General features: G+C 46.1%; 1 protein-coding gene across 4 annotated transcripts in view; it reads left to right on the top strand.

The window, feature by feature from the left end:
* Positions 1–11,217, top strand: part of foxp1a (forkhead box P1a) — a 59,488-nt gene extending 48,271 nt beyond the window's left edge. For 3 of the 4 annotated variants that reach the window (XM_037541659.1, XM_037541658.1, XM_037541660.1), the window contains 8 exons: positions 1–44; positions 760–967; positions 2,388–2,464; positions 2,631–2,732; positions 7,134–7,255; positions 7,377–7,443; positions 8,361–8,524; positions 10,021–11,217. The exon at positions 1–44 is cut by the window's left edge and continues 40 nt beyond it. In XM_037541659.1, coding sequence (XP_037397556.1) covers positions 1–44; positions 760–967; positions 2,388–2,464; positions 2,631–2,732; positions 7,134–7,255; positions 7,377–7,443; positions 8,361–8,524; positions 10,021–10,180 — 944 coding nt within the window. In that variant the 3' untranslated portion in view covers positions 10,181–11,217. The remainder of the gene's footprint in view (positions 45–759; positions 968–2,387; positions 2,465–2,630; positions 2,733–7,133; positions 7,256–7,376; positions 7,444–8,360; positions 8,525–10,020) is intronic. The other variant, XM_037541657.1, reaches the window with a different exon arrangement.
* The last annotated feature ends 3,664 nt before the right edge of the window (positions 11,218–14,881 follow it).

Below are 14,881 nucleotides of genomic sequence, written 5' to 3'. Positions count from 1 at the left end.
ACCTCCATGTCAAAGCTACTGAGCCTAAACCAACCCCACAGCCGGTAAGCACACAGGCAAACCGCGGTTGCCACCAGGATTCTGTGTTTCTCCCCAGAACCATGAAGGCTTTTAATCTCGGTTGGTGACAGACCTCCTTTTTTGGGTGGAAAGTTACGTTTGTTTGCGTTTTCGGACAATGGAAACCCCCCACTGCTGCAAAGACATGCGTCCTAATAGTTTAATTGCAGAACAAGGACTATAATGTGCCATACATCTTCATGTAGGCTGCGTCAGCTGTGATAGGTCATCGACTAAAGGAACAGTGAGGAGATTTTAGGAACATTCTGGTCCTATGAAATTGGTAGGATTTGTAAATTCACATAAAGCTCCACAGTTGGATGGCATGTCAGCCGCAGCTCGGAGCTAAACAATCCCAGATGCTTGTTGGCAGTGGGCAGCGTCGGATTCATACACCGTCTAAAGCCTGTGTGGCACCTACGTTTATTTACCTTGTTCTGTCCACCGAAATGCTTTATAGACTGCAGTGGTTGTATTGGCAAAAGGTGCTTGTTAGACCTGCAAGCAAGATCAGTGAGTTTCTTGTCGTCTGTGTTTGTTCTGTGGCTTTACTGTCTTGCCACAATTTATGTGAAATGTATTCCTTTTTTTTCTTCTCCATCTTTCCCATAATCTCAGTGAATTGCCCGTTTCATCCAGCATTAACGTTACATCTTGTCTCTGTGCTTGTACTGTCTTTGTGCATGTGCGTCCTAAAAGGTGAACCTGGTTTCCAGCCTCACTCTTGCCAAGGCGACGGTTCCCAAGCCCACTCCGTCTATGAGCCTTTCCCAAAGTGCCACGGCCCCGTCCACACCCCTCACGCCGCTGCCTCAGACGCCCACCGTCATCATTCCCACCAGTCTGCACGGCATGGGGACCATTCGCAAACGCTACTCCGACAAGTACAACATGGCCATGGACCAAGGTTGGAGAAAGAATCTAATTCTCTTTTAAACACGTTGGAACTTTTTAACGACTCGTGTTATGTCCGTACAATCTACTTGTACATAGGTAATAAGTTACCCTTTATTAATCCCACAACTGGGAAATTCACCTGTAGTGAAACACCACACACACACTAGGGGGCAGTGAGCACACTTGCCCGGAGCGGTGGGCAGCCCTATCCGCAGTGCCCGGGGAGCAGTTGGGGGTTAGGTGTCTTGCTCAAGGACACCTCAGTCATGTGCTGTCGGCTCAGAGGATCGAACCGCCAACCTTCCGGTCACAGGGCTGGTTCCCTGACCTCCAGTCCACACCCCCAAATATACACAAATGGTATAAAGCCATTCCCAAAGGGAATTTGTTGCACTGTGGATCGTCAGTCAGTTTTAAAGGAATGGTTTGGCCAAAAATTAAATGTACACAAATTTCTAATTTATTTTTGTCAGTTTATTGTCTTACTGCTTCTATATTCTATCTTTTATTATCTGTTTTATTTCATTGATGTTTTTATTTATTTTATGCTTGTCTGATCTGTTACTTGTTACGTGACTATATTGTGATTTTAATGGTCTGTTGATTTTAACATTTTTTTGGTACCTTTTTATTATTTTTTTTTCCAATATAATTTTTATTTTTTTATTATAACATTTGGGGCAGTCGTGGGCTGGAGGTTAGGGATCCAGCCTCATGACCAGAAGGTCGGCGGTTCGAACCCCAGAGCCGAACACATGACTGAGGTGTCCTTGAGCAAGACACCTAACCCCCAACTGCTCCCCGGGCGCTGCGGATTGGGCTGCCCACCGCTCCGGGCAAGTGTGCTCACTGCCCCCTAGTGTGTGTGTGTGCTCACTAGTGTGTATGTGGTGATGGGTTAAACGCGGAGGTGAAATTTCCCCGTTGTGGGACTGATAAGGGTCTATTCTCTATCTTCTCTATTGCTTGGCCACATTGTAAACGAGGGTTTCCCTCAATGTATTCCAAGTTTAATTAAAGGCTGGTCGATTGATTGAAATACATGCCCAGAAACTTCTCTCAGCCTGCTCAGCTGACTCGTCAGTACACACCGTCACTCGCTGCGCACTATAATAGTGAACAAAACTTTACTGTGGTGTGGCTGCCTGCTGTGTTCAGCTGCACAGTGAAGTTATTTTTATATTTTTGTACCTAAAACATCAAAATATCTGTACTTAATGAATTAAGTTTGAGCTTGGATGCATTTGAGCAGGTTGAGAGAGAACGAAGTTGGGCTCGCAGCTCCAGTGCTACACTAAAGAGGCAAAATTTAGACACCAGTCACGTCTTGGTTACCCGACTACATCTGGAGTAACTGTAAATCAGATTTTTAACGGAGCCGTTTCGGTTTCGTCACAGTTTGTTAAACCTTTTTTTATGTTTCCTTGTAGACATTGTGCAGAATAAGGAGTTTTACCTGAGTGCTGAAGTCAGGCCACCATTTACATATGCAGCTTTGATAAGGCAGGTAAGAAGCGTCTGCCAGACACTGGCCTCTTTGTAATATCAGAATATTTGAGCTAATATTTGTGAATTTTAGTGAGCTGTTTGTTTGGTTTTAAATGCTTTAACTAAGCACAAAGGTGCAGCACTAGGTAAAACACTAACCTGAGGGTTTTCTTTCCTCCCTTTAGGCGATTTTTGAGTCTCCAGAAAAGCAGCTAACGCTAAATGAGATCTACAACTGGTTCACTCGAACCTTTGCCTATTTCAGGCGCAACGCAGCAACATGGAAGGTAAACGACAGATCGTTCATTTAATGTTTACTCAATATTGTTTCTTGACTCCAAAAGGAATTCTTTCTTAAAGAACCCGATTTACCGAAAAACCCAACTTTTTAATGCATACTGATACTGTGGGCTCATATCTGCATATATTTTGGGTTTGCAGTGAGATTTTAGTGAATTCTAGGAACATGCTTTATCTGTATTATCTACTCAGAATTAGATGATCTTCACCTTTAGACTACATCAAAAACATGTGATGTTTGTTGGTCTAACTGCAAGACTATTATACACCGATCAGACATAATATTATGACCACCTCCTTGTCCATCTTATCAGCTCCACTTACTGTATAGCTGCACTCTGTAGTTCTACAGTTACAGACTGTAGTCCATCTGTTTCTCTGATACTCTATTAGCCCAGAGCAGGTACTGTTTGGGTGGTGGATCACTGTGGATCTGCTCTGTGAGGGTCCATGGGGGTCCTGATCAATAGCTATGTTTACAAGCAAAGATTTTTTGCCTGATGGAAAATCTTCATTTACGTGCTCAGTACAAGTAATCCGATGCAAAATGACGCGCATGCATGGAGTAGCGCATAGAGTGAACGTTACCATGATGGCGAGCATCACGTGAGTCCAGTCAGAGTGAGATGAGCAGCAGTGAGCAGTGATTGTGGTTTTAACTGCTTTAAAATGACGTCAGACTCAGGAAAACGTCCTTCACACGTCCTTATTAAAGAAGGCCGAGAGGAAGACGTCGTGCTCTGAGACGCATAAGCTGGACGTCCGTCCCACCGCCGTCTTTTAAAGATCAGAGCATGAACTTCGTCTCCTCTGCAGACCAGTGTCTGCTCCGCCGTGTTGAACGGTATAAACTCTCACTGTGACGCGACGCTCATGCAGAACGGACTGAAACTTTCCGATAGGGAATGTAATCGGATACAGACGCTTACATGGATATTATTCTTATATTTAACAGATTATTTAGAGGATTACCCACCTCGATCAGTCTGATAGAAACTGTATTTAGTACTGTATTAGTCTATTTCGATTGAGGTGTTTCTACGCTAATTGATCTATTAGTCGCATTATTAACAGATTATCAGGCTGCATGTAAACATGGCTACTGAGGCAGCAGCTAAACTCATCTTAAAATGGCCTGTTTGGTTGAACACTGAAGCCTGTCTGTGATTATTACTGGAGGAGCCTGCTGGCTTATTTGCTCCAAATCCAAAGGAAAGTGCCAAAGAAGTCACTGACACTGAAGGTGTAAAGAATGTTTCCCTGAATGGCCCCTAAACCAGCCTTGTGACCGGGAGGTCACTGGTTTGGTCCCCTGAGACAACAGTACGTGACTAAAGTCTCCGGGCACTGTGGATAGGGCTGCCCACTGTTCCGGGCAAGTGTGCTCACCATCCCCTAGTGTGTGTGTGTGTGTTTGTGTGTGTTCACTAGTGTGTATGCGGTATTCCGCTGCATGGATGGGTTAAAATGCGGAGGTGGAACTTCCCCGCTGTGGGACTAAGGGTCACTTAATAACTAGAGTGTGGGGAAAGTGATCATAAACTGAACCGATAGGGAATGTAATCGGATACAGGCGTTTACATGGATATTATTCTTCTATTTAACAGATTATTTAGAGGATTACTCACCTCGATCAGTCTGATAGAAATTGTATTCCGAATGGCCTCAATTGGACTAGACTCTTCCACTTGAGTTGGTTACATGGACGTATTCTATTCCGATTGAGCTATTAGTCGGATTATTAACGGATTATCAGGCTGCATGTAAACGTGGCTACTGATGTCTGAAATTGTAGAGGCACAAAGTGGAGCTGATAAAATGGACAATGAGAGTAGAAACAAGGAGGTGGTCATCATGTTATGCCTGACTGGTGTACAAAATGGGTTCAATCCAGATACACAAAAGCTGTGACTGATCTATAATGATATTGTTTTCTTTTAGTATACTACTGCGGTGGTTAATGAAGCTAAATCAGCTAAAATACTACTACTAATACAAGACATTCAAAACTAGTGTCTTCAGGGATCATCCCATATGCTCATTCTCACTCTAGAATACAATAATGTAAAATTCATAGTACCCCACTTATTTGACTGTTACCCCACTGACCCCTGTCTCTGCCACTGTACACCCTTTAACTGCTGCTGCTCTCAGCACTTTAACTTTAGACCCATACGAGGGAGGGAGGGAGAGAGAGAGAGGGAGGGAGGGAGAGAGTGAGGGAGAGAGTGAGGGAGAGAGAGAGGGAGAGAGCGAGGGAGAGGGAGAGAGAGAGGGAGAGAGCGAGGGAGAGGGAGAGAGAGAGGGAGAGAGCGAGGGGGAGAGGGAGAGAGAGAGGGAGAGAGCGAGGGGGAGAGGGAGAGAGCGAGGGAGAGAGCGAGGGGGAGAGCGAGGGAGAGAGCGAGGGGGAGAGCGAGGGAGAGAGCGAGGGAGAGGGAGAGAGCGAGGGAGAGGGAGAGAGCGAGGGAGAGGGAGAGAGAGAGGGAGAGAGCGAGGGAGAGAGCGAGGGAGAGGGAGAGAGAGAGGGAGAGAGAGAGGGGGAGAGCGAGGGGGAGAGGGAGAGAGAGAGGGGGAGAGCGAGGGGGAGAGGGAGAGAGAGAGGGAGAGAGCGAGGGAGAGAGCGAGGGAGAGAGCGAGGGAGAGAGCGAGGGAGGGAGGGAGAGAGAGGGAGGGAGGGAGAGAGCGAGGGAGAGAGCGAGGGAGAGGGAGAGAGAGAGGGAGAGAGCGAGGGAGAGGGAGAGAGAGAGGGAGAGAGCGAGGGGGAGAGGGAGAGAGAGAGGGAGAGAGAGAGGGAGAGAGCGAGGGGGAGAGCGAGGGAGAGAGCGAGGGGGAGAGCGAGGGAGAGGGAGAGAGCGAGGGAGAGGGAGAGAGAGAGGGAGAGAGCGAGGGAGAGGGAGAGAGAGAGGGAGAGAGCGAGGGAGAGAGCGAGGGAGAGGGAGAGAGAGAGGGAGAGAGCGAGGGGGAGAGGGAGAGAGAGAGGGAGAGAGCGAGGGGGAGAGGGAGAGAGAGAGGGAGAGAGCGAGGGAGAGAGCGAGGGAGAGAGCGAGGGGGAGAGGGAGGGAGGGAGGGAGGGAGAGAGCGAGGGAGAGAGCGAGGGAGAGAGGGAGGGAGAGAGAGAGGGAGAGAGAGAGGGAGAGAGCGAGGGAGAGAGCGAGGGGGAGAGGGAGGGAGAGAGCGAGGGGGAGAGGGAGGGAGAGAGCGAGGGGGAGAGGGAGGGAGAGAGCGAGGGAGAGAGAGAGGGAGAGAGAGGGAGAGAGAGAGGGAGAGAGAGAGGGAGAGAGCGAGGGAGAGAGAGAGGGAGAGAGAGGGAGAGAGCGAGGGAGAGAGCGAGGGGGAGAGGGAGGGAGAGAGCGAGGGGGAGAGGGAGGGAGAGAGCGAGGGGGAGAGGGAGGGAGAGAGCGAGGGAGAGAGCGAGGGGGAGAGGGAGGGAGAGAGCGAGGGGGAGAGCGAGGGGGAGAGGGAGGGAGAGAGCGAGGGGGAGAGCGAGGGGGAGAGGGAGGGAGGGAGAGAGCGAGGGGGAGAGCGAGGGAGAGAGAGGGAGAGAGAGAGCGAGGGGGAGAGCGAGGGAGAGAGAGAGGGAGAGAGCGAGGGGGAGAGGGAGAGAGCGAGGGGGAGAGGGAGGGAGAGAGCGAGGGGGAGAGGGAGGGGGAGAGGGAGGGAGAGAGCGAGGGGGAGAGGGAGGGAGAGAGCGAGGGAGAGAGAGGGAGAGAGAGGGGGAGAGAGAGGGAGAGAGAGAGGGAGAGAGCGAGGGAGAGAGCGAGGGGGAGAGGGAGGGAGAGAGCGAGGGGGAGAGGGAGGGAGAGAGCGAGGGGGAGAGGGAGGGAGAGAGCGAGGGGGAGAGGGAGGGAGAGAGCGAGGGGGAGAGGGAGGGAGAGAGCGAGGGAGAGAGCGAGGGGGAGAGGGAGGGAGAGAGCGAGGGGGAGAGCGAGGGGGAGAGGGAGGGGGAGAGGGAGGGAGAGAGCGAGGGGGAGAGCGAGGGGGAGAGCGAGGGAGAGAGAGGGAGAGAGAGAGCGAGGGGGAGAGCGAGGGGGAGAGCGAGGGAGAGAGAGAGGGAGAGAGAGAGGGAGAGAATGCAGGTTTTATTTTATTTTGTTATATTTTATATTTATTTTATCTTATTCCCTACGTGTGAACATAGAACATGATGCTGTGCTCTGGGAGCTCCTGTAACCAAAACCAAATTCCTTGTATGCACAGCAGACCTGGCCAATAAGGCCCGATTCTGGTTCTGATTCTGATCATTCTTGATGCTTCTTTTGTTAACATTTTTAAAAACGGATCAAAAAAAGAAAAAGATTATAATACTTTGTTTAAATGTTTCGTGCAGTTACTCTAGTTCGATATTGTAGCGCAAAAAATGTACATATTTTATTGTCTTTGATGTGCAGAATGCGGTTAGGCATAACCTCAGTCTCCACAAGTGTTTTGTGAGAGTGGAGAACGTGAAAGGAGCCGTTTGGACTGTGGACGAGCTGGAGTTTCAGAAAAGGAGACCTCAGAAGATCACTGGGTAAGCTTACCAACTCCCCCTTCTTATTTTGTCATTGAAAGGAATTGGTTGTGCTTTGATTCCATAGTTCATTGCTTTTGTTTATTCTCATGAATTGATTTCTATGCCTACATTTCTGTAGATCACCTTCTCTGTTGAAGAACATCCAGGCGAGCCTTGGCCAAAGCCCTGCCCTGTCTGCTCTGCAGGTAAAGACTTCATGACGTCAGCAAATTGGCAACAAAAATGTTTTTTTTTAATTTTGCACAAGATTTAAATTTACGAAAACCTCCATCACTGATTCACCTTAAATTAAACTCCGACGCTTTATAATCTGCAGCAACAGCAGCAGAGATGCTGCAGACCGGTTATTCCACGCTAGCAGATACACAGACAGACAGACAGATACACAGACAGACAGATACACAGATAGACAGACAGACATACTTATAGACAGACAGATAGATACAGATAGACAGACAGACATAGTTATAGACAGACAGACACAGATACAGACAGACGGACAGACCGATAGATATACAGACAGATGGATAAAGATACATAGACAGAGACTGACAGACAGACAGACCAATACAGATACATTGACAGACAGATAGATAGACTGACAGACAGACAGGCTGACATACAGATACATAGACAGGCCGGTAGACATACAGACAGATAGATACAGAGAGACAGACAGATACAGACAGACAGACTGATAGATTTACAGACAGGTGGATACAGAGACTGACAGACAGACAGACCGATACAGATACATTGACAGACAGATAGATAGACTGACAGACTGATAAATAGACAGACAGACTGACTGATAAATAGACAGACACATAGACAGACAGACAAATAGACAGATACATAGACAGACAGACAAATAGACAGACACATAGACAGACAGACAAATAGACAGACACATAGACAGACAGACAAATAGACAGACACATAGACAGACAGACAAATAGACAGATACATAGACAGACAGACAGTCAGGTACTGAAATGAAGCGTCTAGGTGTGCAGGGTGTGCAGTAAGGTGTCCGTACGTGCACAGTGTGCTGATGGTTGGATGGAAGTGATATTACAGCATGTGTATGGGTTCCGTCTAGGCTGCGAAGGTGGACGGTGGCCTGACACAGTACAGCTCTGCCTCTATGGGGGGCTCCACTCTGAAGGCCCTGGCCAACGCTATGCATGAGGAGATGATTGCGCAGGAGCACGAGGACGGCTCCCACAGTGACTCCAGCCTGGAGCTGTCCCCCATGTCTGCTCTGTGAGTGACTGTTCACTTTAAGAAAGTAGATTGTAAGAAACAGAGTGTCATTTTTCTTTTCCTCATAGCGTGTTTATATTTTTGTGCTTGCCTGGTTTTTAATGACCACCTCCTCGTTTCTACGCTCGCTGTCCAGTTTATCAGCTCCACTTACTGTATAGCTGCTCTCTGTAGTTCTACAGTTACAGACTGTAGTCCATCTGTTTCTCTGATACTCTGTTAAAAACTCCAGCAGCACTGCTGTGTCTGATCCACTCATACCAGCACAACACACACTGCAGTGCTTTGAACTACCCACCACCCAAACAGTACCTGCTCTGTGAGGGTCCATGGGGGTCCTGACCACTGAAGAACAGGGTAACAGAGTATCAGAGAAACAGATGGACTACAGTCTGTAACTGTAGAACTACAGAGTGCAGCTATACAGTAAGTGGAGCTGATAAAGTGGACAGTGAGCGTAGAAACAAGGAGGTGGTCATGATGTTATGCCCGATCGGCGTATTCAGTGGCAGTTACGTTTTTTTAAATTTATTTCTGTTGAAAGTCAGATCAATTTATATCCGATATTAAAACCTCACTCAACCCTGGTTCTCCTCGTTTCAGAGATATTCCTGTAGACTGTGATTCATTATACTATGACAAGCTCATTTATGCATATATATATATATATGCTAAATATAAATAGTTGGTTCTGTTTTGCCTACTTTGGCCTTTTTAACTCCTCGAGACCACCGGTGGTCCCAAACCGCACTTCATCATGTTCTTCATAACGTTCATATTCCATAAGCTCCATTCAGAAGCTGGGCGTCGTGTGAGGCTGTAGCTCTTCTCTCCAGTCTAATAGACGGTGACGTCATTTTAAACCCTTATAATAAAAGAAGCTGAACTTTGTTTTTCTACTGAAAGTCGACCCGTTTTTCCCCAAATCTGGGCTCTAAACTATAAACAGACGGCGTCTCTTCAGTGATCTGCTCTGGAAACATCACTTTTAGAGAACAACACAAAGAGCGGCCGAGATTTTTGGACTTTAGCAGTAAATTGTGAGCATGTAGTGAAATGTGGAGATCAGAAAACACACGTTCTGATCATTTGAGGGGAGATTTAACAAAACAAAATAAATAAATATTTACATTTATTTCATAGTCAATAATTCGCCTTATGATTTGGTCGTGTAGATTCATATGGACAAGCCAAAATATACCCTGGTCAATAAGCAGTTAGACTGGGCAGTATAACTGATATTTTATTGTTATTGTGATAAATTGATATCGTTAGTACTAAAATAATACTAACTACATGTTTCATTAGAAAGTGAGCGTAATTAGGCCTGTTTAACTGGATTTATTACTGTAGTATTTTTATACGTGGCGTTACAGCGTGCAACATCAAGATATTGTGATGTACTGTGAACACGTCTTAAAGTATCGTGATATAATAACTTTGCCGTATCGTCCACCTTTATCCCCAGCTGATGTTTACTGGCTGTTTGTGCACAGGCACCATGCTGGAATGAAAGGGGAGCAGTTGGAGGGGGAGGACCTTGAAGGCTCCATGTCTCCAGACATGGGAGAAGAGCACAGCCCCGACATGGAGCATGACCTAGATTATCCCGAAGACCACGACCCGCAGCCCGCCCGCCCGACAGCTTTTTCCTGAAGCCCAGCCGTTCCGCGGCCATTTCCGACCGGACTTCAAGCGTTTTTTTTTCCCAGTCCCTTATTGACAGCTAAACAATGTACCAGCAGACTCTGAGAATTGTTTCACGAGGAGTTCAATTCACAATTCAATTCCACTTGGGAACAACTGTTATTTATTCTTTGGAGCTACCTGTTGTTTTTGTATGCAATGGATTGACCTCAGCGGTACTAAAGGGCTCCTCTTTGTAGGGGTAATGCATTGTAAACGTTGGCCCATAGACTAACAGAGGATGTTGAGGAGGGGCTTATTCAGCTGTTGGGTGTGTGTCTTGAGTATACACTTAAAATAAGCACTACACCGCCTGGGTTGACTACATGCAGAACCTACTTGCTTTAATCAGGTGATTCACGTTACGGTTATCGCAAATACCATGTTGACACTAGAAGCGTCTAGAACCAGTGTTGCCGTAGAATGTGTAGAAACTCTGGGAACTCCGGGTCACAATGCTTACGAGTCTTCTCACATCTGCTATGTGCTAAACTACGTTTAGTCCGAGTTTGATCACCACTGCCTCAAATACTATGTGGTTAGTCACTGTTTTGGGTCACGTTTGGCCTTAAATATGGGTGTGGCCCATTAGTTATAGGTCTGCTCACTGAAATTGTGAATGTCTTTTTTTTTTTTTTTTTAACTTTCCTTTTATTTTTTTTGTTTGTTTTCACGGTAGAAACCAAAACCAAAGGGGAACATTTTGTAACCAGCACTTGATGAATGTTTTTTCTAATTATTAGTTTGATTTTTTTTTTTTGATTCCCACTGTTTGTACAGAATGTTGCTGAATCAAACTGCGTAGACACACCATCAGAAAAGAACAGTCGAAATGTACGTTTCCTTCATTCGGTTACCAACAACGAGCTAAACCAAAAGTCGCTGTACTTGTGTGGAGCAACGTTTTTGTCTAGATTTTGTTAGGTCTCTTTTCCCAACTGTAGATAGCAGATATCAACAACAGTTACCAAAGATTGTGAAAGTAAAGATGCTTTTTATGATATCTACTTTGTTTACGCTGTCCCCTTTGATGCACCCATAACTGAAGTTTCTATTACAGCTGCGTTGGGGCTCCGTTGGCTGTTTGATGTCTCACTCGTTGCATGAATATGTCATGTTTGAACGTAGATGGTCATGAAGAAGAAGTACGAGATGAGGCAGCATGACTTCACATTCTCATCTTCTGCTGAAGCAAACCACCCGTGTAGAACTCGTAGGAATTGGGTGACATGAGAGCAGAGGAGCATCTACATCTGCAGTGAAGCTTTCGGTTGTTTGGTTCAGCAAACCGTCTCGAGTCTTCAGACTTTGCCCTACTTCTGATCCGTTGATTCGTTCTGACAGCAGTGAAACGTTCCTCCAGAAGCGTGAAGGAGGAGCATCGTCCCATTTGGCCTCTTCCTAAAGTTTTTATAGGCTCTATTTGTGCCAGTAGATGTTCACTGTGGACTGAGATATGCCCAGAAATGCTGACGGGTGAAAAAATAATGCCAGACAGAATCAGTGGAACCAGTCTTTTCTGCGTGTGGTCATTTCTGCAGCATTAGGAACGTTTACGAAGACTACGTTCACACCGCAGGAAAGAGGCCCAAATCCTACTTTTTCGTCTCATGTGACGCAGATGTGTTGCACTAAAGCTGATCTGGATCTGATCTGCAGCAACGTGACTCTTTCTGACCAGCCAGATCAGAATTCAGGCAACTTTTACATCAGTCCAACTCGGCATTCGGCATAATTGTGCGCTGCTGAGACTCCTAAACATTTGGGGTGATATTTCTGTTCATATATTAGAAGAGACTCATCCAAAACCCTCCGTGTTTGAAGAGATTTCTAAAGAAATGCGAGAACGCGGCCGCAGGAGAACGAGGCCGCAGCGCCAACAGTTAAAAGTCTGAAAACAAAGTTTAAAGAATCCGAGGACGCAAACCAAAGTAGTGACCGCGCCCTCTTTACATCGACGCTTGAACACATTCTGGGTGACGAGCCCAGCTGTCAGCCAGTGAAGCCTCATGATGCTCCTGTGATGCTGGTGAAGATGAAGCTGATGTAGGTGTAGGGTGTCCCAATTCTTGTTGAGATAGAGGGATAGGGCGAAGTGTTGGTGCTACATGACCCTCCAGTGACGGAGCACAAGAGACCAAAGAAACCCACAAATGTGAGAATTTTCTGTTAAAATTAAAACCATTATTAGTTTGTCGTTTTAATTTATGATGCCTGTCTAGCTAAATTTTCCCATTCCACCTTAAATGGTGAAATGGTAAAAATCCATTTAAGGTGGAACAGGAGAATCTCTGACTTCAGCTTCACATCACTGAAGAATTAGTGGGGGTGATAATAAATAACTGCCCCCCTCTTTGAAGGCGTATGATCCCTAAATGTAACTAAAGCCCAGCAGTGAGGAGCTGAACTGTCCCCTCCTCTGCTGTCCCTGCAGACGGGCAGGGTCGCCTACAGAGCGGCGCTAGTAGCTGTTAATGAAGTGATGCTCTTTTATTAGAGGGTCTCATTTCAGAGGAAGATCTCAACCACTGCCCTGTAGCTCAGGAACAAGGGGCAACACTCGAAATCAAGGGGTAGGGGTGAAATTAATCAGTGGCACCGTTGATTTAAAAAAAAAGTTCATCTGATCAAAACTGACTTGCCAAAAATGATGAATTAAGAAACCTTAAGAAAAAAGGGAAAAATGCAAACAGACACCTAGTTTGGTACCACAACTTTACATTTCTTTATTATATTCTTCATTTGTGCTTACACTGAAAAAATAGCATATAGTTTTCTTTAAAAAAATCCATTTCATATAAACTGCTCCTTCCTCAAAGTCTTGTTTTCACTTTCCAAGTCAGCTGCGTGTGAGAATATATTACTACATACAGAGGTCAACGAGAAAATACAGAATACAATATATTAAAGCTGTCAGACACGCTGTCCCTCTCTCTCTCTCAAAACAAGCAAACAACTCGCTGATGAACGCAAACAACGTTTAAAGACTGGATAAAGCTTATAAATATGGGTGCTCAGCGAAGGGCTTTAGTAAAGTAGAAGCTTTGGCGAGTTTCTTTAATGTCGTCGTTCTTGTTAACATGAACAGGAAATAGAATAGAAATGGGCGGAGAGAGTTCCCCTGCTCGTCTGTCTCGGTAGGATGAATATATCTGAATAAAATGTTCCACTACACACGATAGCAGGGGTTAAAAGTCTTATGGACGGAGGTTAACTGACCCATAATGAGGGCTTGAGAAAAACTGGCTCTGGTCACCAACCAAACAACAGCTATGAGGAGTCTGGCCGCTTCCTATTTCTCCTGTTACATCAAAAACAGGACGTCTAAACAGCAGGGGGCGCCTGCGAGTGGGTCCTCAATGAACGGGAGTGAATGGAGCCCAATGGCTGAAAGCGAAGTTGAACTACTGCCTAATCACTCGCCCAGAGCGTTTCTTTAATATTAGAAAGTAAAAGGATGAATTTCACTAAAATAAAAGCAAATGTTTTGGCGGCAGAAGGCGGACGTTACTGCTGCTGAGTGCTGATTGGTTGGCAGCTCGTTGGCTGTTCGTGCTCACAGACGTCATTAGAGAACTTTTAGAGAGAATTACTGCTTTGTAATGTCTTCCAGATTTCCCGAACACTAGAGGGCGCTCCTGAGCGACTGAATGGGTTGATATGGAGCGTTTGAGCAAAATCACAGTTTATAAATGTTGAAATATTTTAATGTAAAAGAACTCAATCATTTCCTGAACAGCATAAAACATTTTAACACCGCTGTTATATTTTAAGCGCTTTTAAACTCGAGTTATAGGAGCTTAAAACGCCGCCTCATGTACGTTCATGACGCCAATGAGCTGCTTCGCTCGCCCATCGATCAGCAGCAGTAATCCCAGCGTTCTGCTGCCCGTAACTCGTCTGCTGTACAATAAAGGAAACATTCAGGTGAGATTTCTGTGCTTTTTTAGTGAAATACGTCCTACTTTCCAAAACGATGTGAGTAGAGACTATTTTAACTTTCCGTGTTTAGCCAGAGAGCGCTATTTACTTCCGTTCATCAAGGACGCCCTCGCGGGCGCCCTCTGCTGTTTAGACGTCCTGTTTTTGATATAATGGGGGAAATAGGAAGTGGCCAGACTCCTCATAAACCGGTTCTGGTCATGAACGTAGGAGGCGCCGTTTTAAACTCCTATAACCCGAGTTTAAAAGCTCTTAAATATAACAGCGGTGTTAAAATGTTTTATGCTGTTCAGAAAATGATTGAATTATTTTACATTAAAAATGTTTCAGCATTTATAAACTATGATTTTGCTCAAATGCTCTGGTCATATCGGACTCGCTCGGGAGCGCCCTCTAGCGTTTGGGAACTCCAGAAGACATTACATAGCGGTAGTTCTCCTCTCTAAAGCTTTTCTGGTGTGACTCCGTTTCTGGAAGCAAAATGTATTTCCTGCCTGGACTTTTATCAAATTCTCTCTGAACGGAAAACGCTCACCATAGACTTCCAATAAAACATTTTACGTTACATTAAAATCCTTCTTCGCCTGGTATATGCACAACATGGGCCGCTGTGACCCCCCCCAACCCCCCCCCCCCCCCTTAGTAAGCCCCGCCCATTCCTGGCCCCATCCCTTCGTCTCAGACTCTCTCTGACATTCTGCTGTTCTTCCACTATGGGCCACAAAACAC

Source organism: Pygocentrus nattereri, chromosome 9, assembly GCF_015220715.1.
Source record: "Pygocentrus nattereri isolate fPygNat1 chromosome 9, fPygNat1.pri, whole genome shotgun sequence".
Classification (NCBI taxonomy): domain Eukaryota; kingdom Metazoa; phylum Chordata; class Actinopteri; order Characiformes; family Serrasalmidae; genus Pygocentrus; species Pygocentrus nattereri.
Note: the sequence above shows the minus strand (reverse complement) of the source record. Positions and strands in the feature narration are given on the sequence as shown.